The 16,985-nt window shown below is 38.4% G+C and overlaps 1 protein-coding gene across 1 annotated transcript; it reads left to right on the top strand.

The window, feature by feature from the left end:
* Positions 1–14,678: 14,678 nt before the first annotated feature.
* Positions 14,679–15,281, top strand: LOC138886005 (uncharacterized). Its single transcript, XM_070167026.1, has one exon. It carries the CDS (start codon positions 14,679–14,681, stop codon positions 15,279–15,281), a length of 603 nt encoding a protein of 200 aa, XP_070023127.1.
* The last annotated feature ends 1,704 nt before the right edge of the window (positions 15,282–16,985 follow it).

Genomic DNA, 16,985 nt, shown 5'->3' with positions numbered 1-16,985 from the left:
CTTATCCAATATGCAACCTTTTCAATCAGATCATGAGATATTGCTGCTTGATCAGTAGGACTTATCTCCTTCACGTATATCTCACATGTGTAGGTTGATCATGATAGTCCTTCATAAGATGGACCTGGTCCATGACTGAGTTCATTTGTCATTCTCCAAAACTTTACCTATTCTTGGGCCAACAAATTCCCCCTTTTTGATTAATGATAAACTCTGTATTTTTTACTGATCAAAAAACATGTAAGAACTCATCTTAACCATCAACACTAAACTTAGAAAAGTTTCTTTTCATCAACGACCAGGTTAATTAGGTTACAAAATAACTTATTTCAGAATAATATGTAAAGCAAAATATCTCTTCCCCCTTTTGGAATCATCGAAAAGTTGCATATACAGTGTGAATTCCAGATTTTAATAAGTACTCATGGCCACTGGGGCAACTGCAAGTGCAATCATGGTGCAATCATCAGTAATCAAACAAACATATTTAAACTATCAGGGTCAGAATAATCATTGAACAAAAGAAAATAGCAGTTGTTATTAAGAGAGATATGTTGCCACTAACAATCCATATAAAGAGAAAAACATCCAAACCATGAGCAAAAAAACAGAAAAATCCCTAATCTAGGTCACTGGGGTTACTAGAACTAGTTCAGGAGACAGAAACTAGGAATCCTAAGGCTTGGAGGAACTGGAGGGTTGAGTTTGGAGAAGATTCAGCATGTTCTAAAGAATTCCATCATTCTTCTCCTTTTCTTTTACAAACTCAATTCTGAGACCAACCCTCTTAGCTTCCACTTCAGCCACACGAGCCTTGAGCCTAACAATTTCAGCATCTTTAACTGCACATTCCTGAACCAAAGTCCTAACCTTGCTGTTGATGGGTGTCCTCAAGGATGAAATGTGTTCAACTGGGATGGCATTGATTGGATAGTCACAAGCAAGAAGAGTTTTGATGCCAAAGTGTTCTTTGCTCGAGGCCATTTCCCATTTCTTCAGAGGCGCATTAAGCCTGTCTAGAACTGTGGTTAGTATGAAGCCATATAGGGTAGCATGAGCCTTGGAACAATTTATGACCCTGTCTAGCAGTTTGACTATGAAGGCAGGCCAGTTGATTTGCTTTCCTCTCTCCAGGTATTCCATAAGAACCAGATCCATGTAGTTGCCAGTGTGTCTTCTCTCCAATCTTGGCAATAAGCACTTGTTGACAAACTCAAACACCACCTTGTGTTGAGGCCTCATCTCACTTTTCTGCACAGCTCTAGCTTCATTCACATTATCTGAATCACAAAACCTTTTGGTGATTTCAAGGGCAGTGGGGAGGGAGTCCGGGCATGGCCACCTTTGCCTAGTATAGTCATCAAACCCTTTAGAGGGTATGTCCAGAATCTCTCCCAGTTTCACTGCATCAAACTGCACTTGAACTCCCTTCACCTGGCTACTGACAACTCCATCCTTAACAACAACATTTTCCATAAATTCAATCAACTCATTTCTAGCTAGCCTACCTTCCATATGAAGTACCATGTCCTTCCATCCCTGAGCAGCCAAAGAGTCTACCAATCTCATCATCCCTGGTTCCAGCAGGTCCTTCAACAATCTACCTTTTAAGATTTTTCTTCTGCCAAAAATGGCAAGCTTATCCTGTTCCTTCTCAAATTCATCTTCTTATTCTTCTTCTCCACTCAAATCATCATCATCAGAAAATTTGATTTGTTTAGCTTTCACTGCAGATTTTGTCATCTTGGCTATTGTGCGTTCAGCAGCTACAGGCACAGAGGAGGACTTCTTGGAGGAAGTCTTGGGTTTCTTAGGCTTGGGTGTAGGAACCTCCACTATTGTACCCCTCTCTATATGGACCAGTTCCATCTCTTCTTCCTCAATAGCCTTTGAGGATTCTACAACCTTTCCCTTTCCCTTATCCTTTTTCCGTATCTTGCTTTCTTCTAAAGCCTTTTGTAGATCAGCTTCACTCTGTTTTACCCTGCTTTTTGTGGCTCTACCCCTAGTCACTGAAGAGGCAGTAGGTGTTGGGGATGAGGCTTTTCTTTTCTTGGATGGCTTGGTAACATTTGGGGATTTTGGTGTAGTAGCTTTGCGTTTCTTTGGGTCATAACATGCCCCAACCTTTTTTAGTAGGTCAGCCAAGGTTTCTTCAGTAGATGAAATAGTTTCATCTCTTTGTTTGCTTAGATGAACCAACCCCTCAGCTACTTCCCCAAAACCACTTCCCCCTGACTTCATGCCACTCTCATCTAACCTATCTTGTGCAACACCACATATAGCAAGAACTACTCTATTCCCTTTTCCCTCTCTTCACCACATGCACTATCTCTCTCTATTTCTTTTTCAGACTTCTCTTTACCTCCACTCCTACTCATCTCAGGCAACTCAACATCCCTAATGGGTCCAACCAGAACAAACCTAGTTTCTAAGTTTTCAACCACAGAAGAACTTACCTAAGGAGGAGAATCTTGAGTTTTTTCAGAGTCTGGAGATCCATGTCCATTTCCCACAGCAGATTGAAAGGATTTAGACTTAGAGCTAGAATCAGATTTTAGAGCTAGGTTTTCTTTCACTTGGCTAGCTTTCAACCTTTCATTAAAAACCTTCCTCAAAGCCCTAGATGCTACAGTTTTTCGAGCAAGCATTTTCTGCCTTCGAAACCTAGGTTTTGGAGATACACTAGGTGGAGTAGATGAGGATGAATTTGAGGGGGATGGTGGTGGAGGAGTGCTAGGATGATCTTGTGGGTTAGACATGATTCTTCGTTTCTTAAGAGAATTTAGGACTTTTGGAGAAGAGGGCAATTAGAATTGAAGAGGAATTTTTGACGGTTTTAGAATTATGAAGAAGACTGGAGATGTGGTGTGTATTTAAAGCTAATTAGGTATTAAATAAGTAACAACAGCTTTTTCAGGGGTCAAATAGAAGTCTAATCAAACTGAAATTCCAGAATTTTAATAATATATTTGGCTTCCCTAGATATTAGGTAAAAATCGCGGTTTAGAGTTCTAGATGGACGGAATTGGTTCAATGCTCAACGGATAGAATTTTCTAGGAATTTGACAAGTATAGGACTTCAGCTTATGATTGAATTATTAATCTCTCTAATTGTGCCAGAGCATAGAAAATATACCGGAGCTTTCATATGAACCCATACTGATGAATTAGGTTCTTCATATAGAACTCTCTTGAACATGCTTCAAATGCTATAATAGAGAAAATGTTGTAAGAGATCAGTGAGTCATATATACACATGTCACAGGAGTATACTAATTAAAGTATAAAACTGAGTAAGAATTAATCTAGATATTTACACAAGGTTAGAATTCCTAGCCAAATTATTTTTTTGTGCATTCTGAGCTGGATCTATTAGGTGATCTTAATCATCCCTAATTCCAACCTATTCCTCTCAAATTTTTCTCTACTTAGTGCTTTAGTGAATATGTCAGCAATTTGCTTATCAGTAACAAAAAATTCTATGGAGATCAAACCTTTCTCATAGTTGTCTCTTAAGAAATGGTGCCTAACATCTAGTGCTTAGTCCTCTTATGATGAACAAGGTTCTTTGTCATACTTATAGCACTAGTGTTATCACAGAATATAGGAATGCAACCAACTTCAATGCCAAAGTCCACTAGCTGTTGTTTGATCTATAGCAATTGAGCACAATAAGAGGCAACAACAACATACTCAACTTCAATAGTAGATAAAGCCACTAAATTTTGCTTTTTAGTAGCCCATGACACTAGACATGAACCAAGGAAGTGTGTCATACTTGAGGTGCTTTTCCTATCCACTAGAAAACCTACATAATCAGCATCAACATATCCTACTAGATTGAAATTACTACCTTTGGGGTACCAAAGACATAGATTAGTGGTGCCTTTCAGATATCTTAGTATCCTCTTGACAGTAGTCAAGTGAGACTCTTTTGGATTTGCATGAAAACGAGCACAAATCCCTACATTGAAAACAATGTTAGGTCTGCTGGCAGTGAGATACAAGAGTGAACCAATCATACCCCTATACAACTTTTGATCAACTGATGAACCAGGTTAATCAATGTCTAATTTAGTGGCAGTTGCAATGGGTGTGTATATTTCTTTCGATTCTTCCATTTAAAACTTTTTTATAAGCTCTTTTGCATACTTCTGCTGATGGATCATGGTTCCATTAGGACTTTGTTTGATCTTCAAGCCTAAGAAGAAGTTAAGCTCACCCATCATACTCATTTCAAACTCACTCCCCATTAATTTTGCAAAGTCCTTACTTAGCTTATCAGTGGTGGCCCCAAAGATTATGTCATTAACATATATTTGTACCACAAGGAGATCCTTACCTTTTTCCCTTAAGAATAAGGTACTGTCAATTTTACCTCGTTTGTAACCATGCTCTAGTAGGAATTTGGACAGCCATTCATACCATAGAGAGCCTTGAGTCCATAGAGAGCCTTGTCTAACTTGTACACATGCTCAGGACATTCTTTGCTCTCAAACCCTAGAGGTTGTTTTACAAACAGTTCTTCTTTCAGGTAGCCATTTAGGAAGGCACTTTTGACATCCATCTGATAAAGAATAAATTCCATGTGTGCTGCAAAGACTATGAGGAGTCTGATTGCCTATAGTCTTGCAACTGGAGCAAAAGTCTCATCATAATCTATGCCTTCCTATTGACTGTAACCTTGGACCACCAGTCTTGCCTTGTTTCTTGTAATTGTTCCATCTTCATTAAGTTTGTTTCTGAAGACCCATTTTGTACCAATAACTAATCTATCCTTGGGTCTTGGAACTAGATGTCAAACTTGACTTCTCTCAAACTGATTGAGTTCATCTTGCATTGTATTCACCCAATCTGCATCCTGCAAAGCCTCAACAATATTTTTAGGTTCAATAAGAGATAAAAGGGCATCAAAATCACACAAATTCTTTGTGGTATAGTTTGGACTATAGATGTTGGATCAGTGATAATGTTCTCAATAAGATGAGAACTTTGATACTTGTGAGGTTTTACAATCAACTGGTTTCTACTAGATGTTTCTCCCATGTTCTGTTGATGAGGAACATGGTCATGAACAGGTTCTTTTAGGGGATTTATTTCAATTCCTCTTTGATCAGTTCCCCCTGTCAAGTTGCTCTGGATGGAAGAACCTGTTCCATCACCTGTTCCTTCTTTTGGTTCCACTTTGACTTGTGCTGAGGCTTCAGTCAAATCCTTTACCAATCCAATGGTTTCATCTTTATGTTCCTGTCTCTCAGAAAGAATGTTAGTTTCATCAAATACTACATGTACACTTTCTTGTACACATAAAGTTCTTTTATTGAACACTTTATATGCTTTGGTATGTGAAGAATATCCCAAGAATACTCCCTTATCACTTCTGGGATTAAACATACCTAGGGAGTCTTTTCCATTATTGTGGACAAAGCACTTGCATCCAAATGCCCTAAGATGGGATATATTTGGTTTTCTCACTTTAAGTAACTCATAGGGAGTCTTCTCTACAAGAGGTCTAGTCATGCACCTATTGATAATGTAACATATAGTATTTATAGCCTCTGCCCAGAAGCTATGGGGCAGTTTACTAGACCTAGCCATATCTTCAAGAGTCCTGTTATTTCTTTCAACTGCTCCATTTTGTTGAGGGATCCTAGGGGTAGAGAAGTTATGAAATATACCATTTTCATCACAAAATTCAGCAAACTTAGCATTTTCAAATTCAGTTCCATGATCAGACCTAATTGATGCAAGTTGATTTCCTAATTGTTTCTGAGTTTTTTCAACAAAGGTAGTGAACATGTCAAATGCTTCATCTTTAGATGTTAGAAATAGTACCCAGGTGAATCTATAATAATCATCAATAAGTACCATTACATATTTTTTCCTCCTCAGCTCATGGTTCTCATTGGACCACAGAGATCCATATGGACCAGTTCCAACGACTTGGTTGTGCTTACCATTTTCTTGCTTTTGAAAGATGATCTTACCTACTTCCCCTTTGCATAGGCCTTACAAACTTTTTCTTCTTTGAACTTGATGTTGGGTAACCCTATCACCAAGTCCTTAGAAACCAATTTGTTTAGCTGATTCAGACTGGCATGACCAAGTCCTTTGTGCCATATGAGGGGATCATTATCTATCACACTTAGGAATGTTAGTTCATTTTATGAGAGAGTAGACAAATCTACAATGTAAATATTGTTAACTTTTTTCCCTGCAAAACAATCTTGTCAGTGGTAAGGTTAATCACAAAGCATTTAGTAGAGGTGAATGCTACAAGGTTACCTCTACACACTGATCAGGCTGTATTTCAAGTCATTTATCAAGTAGACATTCTCAATGGAGTGCGAGTCTATCTTAACTGCCTTTCAAACCCCAATGATCTCACATTTCTTCCCATTTCCAAAGGAGACATTCTCTCCCATTAAGTCCTCAAGTGAAAGGAACTGGTTCTTGCTTCCAGTCATATGTTTTGAGCAGCCACTATCCATGTACCATATTTAGATGCTTCTCTTCACTTGGACCTACAAAAAGAAATTAGGGGTTAGTCTTAGGAACCCAAACTAGTTTGGGTCCCTTTCTATTGGCAAAAGGATAAATCAGATTCCTTCTAGCCCACTCAGGCAGCCCATTTTTTTCTTGAACAAAAGTTTTGTTCTTTTGATTGGCCTTTTCTTTTGCATTACATTCAATTTTGTAATGGCCAGTCTTTCCACAGTGTGTGCAAATTTTGTTCTCAAGAAGAGTGAGGTACTTGCTTTTAGGATCCCACTTAGGTGCTTGAGTCCCATAACCAAGTCCTTTTTTGTTTCTATTGTGATGTTCTTGTAGCGAGGAGAGTGCATCAGAAGCCTTGTTCCATTTGCAAGTTCTATCTAGTTCATGTTTTACCTTCCCTAAATCTTCTTTTAATACTCTTATCTGCTCATCTTTCCTGTACAACTCATCCTTCATTTTTCCTAAGTTTTCTTCTAGGGTGAGATGTATATGATCAGCTTTCTTCTTTCCTGTTCCTAGTTTCAGTTTTAAGTTCTCAGACCTAAGTTCTAGGACACTAGTGTCAAGTTCAAGAACCTGATTCTTCAACTCAGTATTTTCACTTTCACTCTCATTAGCCCTAGACTCTAGATTTTTGCACTTGGCTTTTAGGATCATACATTCCCTAGACAGCTCTTCCTTTTCATTGTTAATTATCTCAGACTCATCAATGAAGTCTAGCAGTAGCTCAGACAACCTTTCTTTAGACAGGAATTTAATCTTGTCTTTGAGATGAAGAATACTTACCTCTTGTTCATCATCTGATTCTCCGATGGCCATAAGTGCTTGTTCATTTCCAGCTTCATCTTCTGAGTCCTCATCTGATGTTTCTCCCCAGGAAGCAACCATAGCCTTTGTTGATCCTTTGTTCCTTTGTGGTTGAACCTTTTCTTTCTTCTTGTTCCTTCGTTCAGCCCTTTCCTTTTTCCACTTAATTTCCCATTGAGGGAAATTCTTGATCATGTGATCACTCTTACCACACTTGTAGCAACCCTCATTGTTCTATTTCTCAGGAGCCCTTGATTTGTTGAAGGTTGTACCTCTTGAAGAACCCTTTCCTCTCATCAGGTACTTTTTGAAATCTCTTGTGATCATAGACATTTCATCATCCTCCATATCTGAACCTTCAACAATTCTGAGAGCCAGACTTCTTTCCTTCTCTGGTGCATCCATTTTCATGGTTTTCCTTCTCAGTTCATAGGCAGTAAGGTTTCCAATTAGTTCATCCAGCTTGAGGGTAGCAATGTTCTTTGATTCCTTAATAGCAGTAATTTTGCTTTCCCAAGAGACTGGCAGAACCCTTGTCAAAATATTCTCAACTTTCTCTTCATCAAATATAATCCTTCCAAGAGATTTAAGTTCATTTGTCAGTGTGGTGAACTTTGTATACATCTCTTGGATGGTTTCTCCTTCCTTCATGGTAAAATTCTCATACTAAGAATACAACAGTGTTCCTATGGACCTCTTCACTTGAGGTGTTCCTTCATGAGCCACTTGCAAAGTGTCCTACATTTCCTTAGCAGTGGTACAACTTTGAATTCTACTGTACTCATCTAGACCTAGTCCACACACAAGCCATTTATTGGCCTTGGCATTCTTCTCCCACTTCTTCAAGTCTTCAGCAGTGCAGTCAGCTCTTGTCTTTGGCACATCCACTCCTTCAACATTCTTCTTAGTAGTTGCTAGAGGACCATCATTGACTATGTCCTACAGTTCATAGTCTTCTCCTATGATGTGATCCCTCATCCTGTTCTTCCACCAAGAATAGTACTCACAATTGAAAAGTAGAGGCCTAGCAGTGGATTGCCCTTCCTAGTTCCCAGGTGGTGCACTCATCTTGATCTTTTCCTAAGGTATTAGTCTCTTCAAGGATAACCCGCTCTAATACCAATTGATATTGTAGACGTCAATACCACACAAGGGGGGGGGGGGATTTGTGTGGTACCCAATTTTTGCTCTGGAAGAACCTAGTTATTCTAGGTTTTTTAACTAGTACTGTTTGCAGAATAAAAAGTACATAAAATAAGGAACACAGAGATTTTTACGTAGAAAACACCTAGCTCAAAAGGTGAAAAAATCACGACCTACTATTCGTAGGATTTTCCCAAATTTCCACTAAAATAACTGAGCCAAAACAACATTTACAAAAACTCTTTGTAAACCTAAGGATTAACTCTAATCCCTTGTAGCACAAAGCCTCAATTGTTGCGACAACTTCAAGTTAGCTTATAATTTGAACACTCAAAGTTCCTAATACAATTGCTTCTATGAAAGCTGAAAGGTATAACTTTAAACCACCTACTACAATTGAACTAGAATAAGAAAAAACACAATGGAACTGATTCTTCTATCTCGTTCAAGTAGCTTCAGGAGTTCACACTAAAATCTCACTTAAATTGCTTGCAAAATCGCCTTGCTCTTTTTCTTTCAATTTAATTTAACTTCTATGTTTGTGCAATACATGTAAAAGAGAACAATCACTGTCATTTAATAGGTTAGAAATCAGAGTTTGAATGGGACTCAATTTCTGATCTTCTATCGTAGTTAAGTCCTTAAAGATATCAAACTCTAACACTCTCTTTATCCGAATTGTGTTCTCTTCATATGAGGAGACTTTCTCCCCTTATCCAATATGCAACCTTTTCGATCAGATCAGGAGATATTGCTGCTTGATTTGTAGGACTCATCTCCTTCACGTGCATCTCACATGTGTAGGTTGATCATGACAGTGCTTCACAAGATGGACCTGGTCCATGACTGAGTTCATTTGTCATTCTTCAAAACTTCACCTGTTCTTGGGCCAACATAATCCCCTACCAATACCAACTCTGCCACAACACCACCATCAACCAATTCATTACCCACCAACCGCCACTTATCATACTCCTTAGATACCCCACAACCAATTCCTAACCCCTAAAACTCTACCAATGACCACCATTACATCCAAGCACCGAGCACTCACCAAAACAACCCAATATATGTGAAAACCATGCCTTACTCTATCCAACAAATCTCCTATACACAGGAATCCTCCGAGAAAGACCTGCTCACTAAAAACATGGCTGAAGAACTCAAGAAGTTGACGAGTTAAGTTCAGGGTGTCGAAGGCAGCAAAGGAATAGAAGGGGTGAACTATGAAGTCCTATGTATACAGCCAGATGTAGAACTGCCAGAGGGGTATAAACTTCCCAAGTTCGAGATATTTGATGGCACATCTGATCCTAGGGTTCATTTGAGGACCTATTGGGTTACATCTCGCGTTTTCGTATGTTAAAATTTCATTTTTAGTTAACCGACGCTGACTTGGGGATGAGAACATCTTGACATTAACGTACTTACGCTATTTATAACAAGCGATAAAAAAGTGTTATGAAGGAAAAAGGGGTACACGGATTAAAGAAAACGAGTTTCGTTGAAAGTGGCCAATTTGAAATAAAATACGAGTCGAGCGATAATACCCGATAATTATGAACTAGTACCATGAAAAGTACCATATGACCATGGTAGTATAATATATAAAGTATATATGAAGTATTTTAAAAATAAATAGAATTTTAAGTAATTTGTAGCAATTTTTTAAATTATGCGGGTAATTGATTAATTACCGGGTAACAGGACACTACCCAGTTAACTAATAAGTGGATAAAAAAATTATAAATTATACCACCCTCCTACATGGCCCAAAGCCACTAATTAGGGAGGATGATTCATAGTATACATGTATAGGTGTCTTCAAGGTAAGTCTTGCGTAAGACTTATAATGTCTTATCCATAAATCTTGAATAAGACTTGAAAACCAAGAATTTATAAAAAAAGCAGACTTCAAACGTTAAAGCCACTGATTTCAAGCAAAATTAAACTCTAACTAAGATAAGACTTGAATAAGTCTTTTCTTCATTTTCATTTTTAGGTCCAAAACATATGAGAAGATTAGAAACATCTGCTTCTTTAAAGGTTCAACAAAACGTTAAATACAAAATAGTAATCACTTGGTTTAAAGGTTTATTTTTTGTTAAGTTTTAAAGACATAATGTCTTTGAGAAAAGCGTGAAGGAACAAAACCAAAATTCTTCCAAAATTTCAAATCCAAAACAAGTTCGTTCCAATTTCAAGGAATCCAGGTCCATATTTTGCAGAAGCAGATTCGGTCTAATAATTTCAGGAACAAGTATGTTAAGGCCCTCCCTTTTTCTTTTGGCATGGTCCAAATTATATTGAAGAAATGAGCAAATACACAGTTTCTATAAATTACTATATTCATAAAAATAGTAGGGGTGTCTATATTTTTGATTCCCCATGAGAATTATTATTATCTTTTGTTCATGAGTATCAGAATAATACGTAGTTGAAAAAGTTTATCTGGAAGGATTTCCGATATTATTATGTATTTTCATGCATTTCACTCATTTATACATGTGCATTGACCCATAACCAGATGGCGTTATGTACGCGTATATATGTAAATATATGTATATGGGATATGGGAAAAGGTTACGGCGTTATATATGCACCACCACCTGATCAGCTAGTATATGTTGATGATGTTTCCCACAGTGGCTGAAATATGATTCAAACAACATTATATACGCATATATATATATATGTATGTATATATATGTATATGGGATATGAGAAAGGTTATGGCGTTATATAAGCACCACCTCCTGATCAGCTGGTATATGATGATGATTTTGCCACAGTGGCGGATATGATATGATGGGATTCCCTCAGAGGCTGATGATGTTATGAAACATGTACCTATGCACGACATGACATTCATACGCATATGCATGACGCTAAAAGTAATTTACGATTTACAAAGTTATTCAAACTTACAGGTTGAGTCATGTACTCTACATTTGTTCCATGTCTCTTATGTATTTATTTATGTGCCTTACATACTCGGTAGATTATTCGTACTAATGTCTCTTTTGCCTGGGGACGCTGCGTTTCATGCTCGTAGGTCCTGATAGACAGGTCGAGAGCCCTCCAAGTAGGCTATCAGCTCAGTGGAAGATGTTGGTGCACTCAATTTGCTTCGGAGTTGCTCATTTGCTTAGTATGATTTAGACGTGTATTGTTTGGTATGGCGGGACTCTGTCCTGACCTTTATGACATTTATGTACTCTTAAGGCTTGTAGACATATTTCATGTACATAAATGATTGTATGGCCTGGTCGGCCTATGTTTTGAGTTTATAAAGCATCATGTTGGCCTATTAGGCCCGTATGTCATGTGTATATGATGATGTAATAAGAAAAATACATTACTTTAGTACTCGGTTGAGTAAGGTACCGGGTGACCCGTCACGGCCCATCGGTTTGGGTCATGACAAAAGTGGAATCAGAGCAGTTCTATCCTAGGGAGTCTACAAGCTGTGTCTAGTAGAGTCTTGTTTATGCGTGTGTCGTGCACCACAATTATAAACAGGAGGCTACATGACATATAGGATGTTATCCTCTCTTCTTATCTTAGATTGTGCAATATAAGCATTCATGTTCCTGACGTTATGTTACATTTTGAGCGATGACTCCAAAGACTACAGAAGCTAGCACAAGTCAGAAGACTATGAAGGTGTTAGAAAGAGATATAAGTTATAATATGGATTCAGACCCATCGGAGATCATGGGTTCTACTGAGAAAGATCCATATGAGTTATCCGTTTGAGTTGTTTCGACCACTTAGGTAGTAGATGGGGTGAGAGGAGTTCCGACCTCACCATGGTCCCTAGTTTCACAGCCCGTTGATCAGGGTATATGGGGGGTAGTGCATGGATTGGCACAGCCGAGATTCCCTCAGGCTCAAAACTATGTCAAGGTATTTGAGGACACCAGTTCTTCTGAGGTTCCGGATAGTCCACAATCGTGGAAGTCCGTCAATCAAGGTTTGTCGGTATATGTTATGGAATACAATAGAGGAAGAAGATAGTAGTCAGGCCAATAGGAGGAAGGTAACTGATAAGGACATGAAGATTCCGCTTCGAAGTGTGTCCGATCGAGGTTCTTATATAGGACGAGGCAAGGACCCTCTACTATAGACTTCCTCCAAGTGTCAATTTTTGGTTGGTGAGTTCCACTGCTTTTTGGAATATTACCAAGTCAGGGTTCTAAATATGTTAGGTTGTTTTATGAGGATGTAAGGAGCCCCGTCCTGACTTGTATATATTATGGTTATGCCTACTTAGAGATTTTGCAGACAGTATCCTGTATATAGTTTTGGATATGATATGTCTACAGCCTAGTCGACCCCTATGTATATAAACCTTTTTCTAAATTAGTTATGCGGTTTAAGTATTAATATTATTACTTATATATTTGGATGTGGCCCGAAATGGCCCGTGATAGGTTTGATAATAAACAAGTATAAAATACATGGTGTTCGGTTGGGTAGGACTTGATATTTTAATAGGTATGGATTGACTGGCCTTTTGTTATGCTAACATCAAGTGTAGGTCAAGTATGGTTTAATTTCAGTCCCTAGGAGAGCCTGTTTTAGAATGGGAAGGTAATACGACATCACTAAGAGGTAAAGTTATCTCCTAACTCAAGGAAAGAAAGATGATCAATAAGGGTTGTATTTATCACTTAGTTCGGGTTCAGAATATGAAAGTAGAGTCACCAACCATTCAATCCATCCCTGTGGTGAATGAGTTTTCCAATGTTTTCCCTGATGAGCTTCCGGGTCTTCCACCAAAGCGAGAAATTGAGTTAGTCATCGACCTAATACTAGATGCTCATCCAATATCTATTCCCCCTATAGAATGGCCCCCACAGAGCTGAAAGATTTGTGAGAAAGAAGGATGGTTCCTTACGAATGTGTATTAATTATAGGCAATTGAGTAAGGTGACAATCAAGAATAAGTACCCACTCCCGAAAATTGATGATTTATTTGATTAGTTGCAAGGTACCAAGTGTTTTTTAAAGATAGACCTGAGGTCCGGGTACCATCAAGTAAGGGTTAAGGATGAAGATATTCTGAAGACAACATTCAGGACTAGATATGGGCATTTTTAGTTTCGTGTTATGTCGTTTGGTTTGACCAATGCCCTAGCAGTATGCATGGATTTGATGAACCGTGTGTTCAGGATTTTTTTTATCTATTCGTAATTGTATTTATTGATGATATATTGGTATATTCTCGTTCAGAGGCTCAGCATGCAAATCATCTACGTACTGTGCTCAGAGTTCTACAAGAAGGGAAGTTGTATGCAAAATTTTCTAAATATGAATTATGGTTGAGCTCTGTAGCTTTCCTTGGGCATGTTATTTCGGGTAAGGACATCCGAGTGGATACACAAGAGACTGAGGAGTAAGACTTTTCCTAGACCCACAACACCGATGGAGGTTCGTAGCTTCTCCGTTTAGCAGGTTATTACAAGAAACTTGTAACAAAATTTTCTTCTCTTCTAAGCACCTTTGACCAAAGTAGTATGTGGTGTCTCGCTTAATGTTCCAGAATAACATAAGGAAATTTATGACGCAAGTAAGTTAAAGAAAGATAGTCAATAAGTATAAATAGATATGTTTAGGTCGCAAGCTAAGATATGGTAGAGCGACAAGGTTCTAGGAAGACAGGAGAAAGAATAAGAAAAGATGAGTGAAAAGGTGGCGAGAATGGATAAGTCTTTAGGTTTAAGCTCATGAGAAAGCTGATAGTTTCTCTAAGTTATAGAAGTCTAAGTATGGCCTGAAGGAACTCAAAGGAGTCTAAGACCAGTAACATTAGGAATAGATGAAATGTTGCCTTGATATTGGAATAATGGCGTAATTGTAATAGATAAAGGATAAAGTTTGGGCCTTTGAAGAAGGGAATTTTATGAATTGTGAAAGATTAGAATATCCATGTAAGTTAACTCAGAAGGGAGCTAAGTTTCAATGGATTGATGCCTGCGAAGGAAGTTCCCAGGCATTGAAGGACAGATTAACTTCAGCGCCGGTTCTAACACTCCCAGAAGGGACCGATGGTTAGGTTATCTACTGTGACGCCTCAGGCGTTGTATTGGATTGTGTGTTGATCCAGCATGGTAAGGTTGTAGCTAATAGACAACCAATAAATCATGAGAAGAACTACTCGACCCACAAGTTAGAGTTAGCCGCAGTGATTCATGCACTAATGATGTGGAGACACTACTTGTATGGCGTTCATGTTGAAATCTATACGGATTATAAGAGCCTCCAATACACATTTAAGAAAAAAGGAATTGAATCTACGTCAAAGAAGATGGTTGGTGCTACTTAATGACCATGACGTTGATATTTTATACCATCCAGGGAAGGCAAACGTAGTAGCCGATGCCCTTAGTCGTAAATCTAAGGGTAGCATGTCGTATTTGTGTCCAGAAAAGAGGGGAATAGCCCATGAGGTTCATCAGCTAGCTAGTCTTGGAGTTCGGTTACTGGACTCATATGACATTGGAATTACTCTTCAGAATACAACAACATCCTCATTAGTAACTGAAGTAAAGGAATGCCAGTACGAGGATCCTGTGCTAGTTCATTATAGAGATACCACCCTTCAGAAGGAGAAGACACCATTTGAGATTACAGGATATGGGTTCATCATATATAGAGGACAATTATATGTGCCTAATGTTGCAGGGTTGCATCTGCAGGTTATGGGAGAAACTCACTATTCTCGTTATTCTATCCATTCAGGAGCGACAAAGATGTATCATGATATAAGTGGAGTATATTGGTGGGACAGAATGAAAATGGATATAGCGGAGTTCATTGCTTAGTGTCCTAACTGTCAGAAGGTTAAGGTTAAGCATCAAAAACCCGTGGATTATTGCAAGCTATGGAGATTCCGACTTAAAAATGGGATATAATCAATATGGACTTCATCGTAGGCTTACCCCGTAACAAGCGTAAGTTCGATTCGATATGGATGATTGTTGATAGGCTTATTAAGTTAGCTCATTGTCTGCCCTTTAGAACTACATATTCCTGAGAAGATTATGTGAGTCTTTATATCAAGAAGATTGTACGACTTCGTGGTGTCCCTATATCTATTATCTCGGATAGAGGAGCTCAATTTACAGCTAACTTCTGGAGGTCCTTCCAAAAAGGATTGGGGACTCAAGTAAGTCTTAGTACATCATTTCATCCCCAGACAGAAGGACGGACTGAGCATACTATTCAAACATTGGAGGATATGTTAGGAGCTTGTGTGATAGACTTCAAAGGTAGCTGGGGTGATCATCTGCCGCTTATTGAGTTCGGATATAATAATAGTTACCATTCCAGTATTCAGATGGCTCCATATGAAGCTCTTTACAGACAGAAGTGTAGGTTACCTATAGGGTGGTTTGATGTTGAAGAATCTGGATTGCTTGGCCAGACCTGGTACATCGAGCCATAGAAAAAGTAATGCTGATTCGGGATCGACTATTGACATCTCAGAGTCATCAAGAGTCATATTCCAACGTGCGATGATGAGATTTAGAGTTCGGGGTTGATGACTGGGTATTTTAAAAGTGTCACTTATGAAGGGTGTGATGATATTTGGAAAGAAAGGCAAACTTAGCCCACGGTATATTGGGCCTTATAGGATCATTCGGAGAGTGGGCCAAGTAGCTTATGAGTTAGAATTTCCCTTGGAATTGGAGTCTGTCCATCCGGTTTTCCACGTATCTATGTTACGGAAGTACATTGGTGATCCTACCCGAGTGGTGCCCACGAATGATGTATAAATTATAGAAGACTTATCATACAAGGAAGTTCTGGTTGCCATCTTATACCAACAAACCCGCAAGATGCGGAATAAGGTAGCCTCCGTGAAAGTACTTTGGAGGAACAACAATATGTAAGAAATAACTTGGGAGGCCGAGGAAATCATGAAGTCTATATATGCCTACCTATTTCCTCCTCTAGAGAAGGGTCCTACTGAGACGTCATAATCAAAAGGTACGTGTACAAATTCTTTTATTGGCTATTGTCGTTGGTCGTGTGAGGCCATGGTCGTTATTCATAATTGTGGCATTGGGTTATTAAGATTCTACGAGGAGAATTGGTAATGGTGTTGTTACAAAGGCGACCCTACCAAAGTTATACAGAACATGGGGAGATGAACACTCAAGGACGAATGTTTCTAAGGGGGAAGGATGTTACATCTCGCATTTTCGTACGTTAAAATTTCATTTTCGATTAACCGATGTAGATCGGGGATGAGATCATCTTGACGTTAACGTACTTATGCTATTTATAACGAGCGATAAAAAAGTGTTATGAAGGATAAAGGGGTACACGGATTAAAGAAAACAAGTTTCGTTAAAAGTGGCCAATTTGGAGTAAAATAAGGGTCAAGCGATAATACCCGATAATATGAACTAGTACCATGCAAGGTACCATATGACCACAGTAGTATAATATATAATGTATATATGAAGTATTTTAAAAATAAATAAAATTTTAAGTAATTTGTAGCAATTTTAAAATTATGC

Source organism: Nicotiana sylvestris, chromosome 2, assembly GCF_000393655.2.
Source record: "Nicotiana sylvestris chromosome 2, ASM39365v2, whole genome shotgun sequence".
Classification (NCBI taxonomy): domain Eukaryota; kingdom Viridiplantae; phylum Streptophyta; class Magnoliopsida; order Solanales; family Solanaceae; genus Nicotiana; species Nicotiana sylvestris.
The sequence above is the reverse complement of the archived record's forward strand: the minus strand, read 5'-3'. Positions and strand labels throughout refer to the sequence as shown.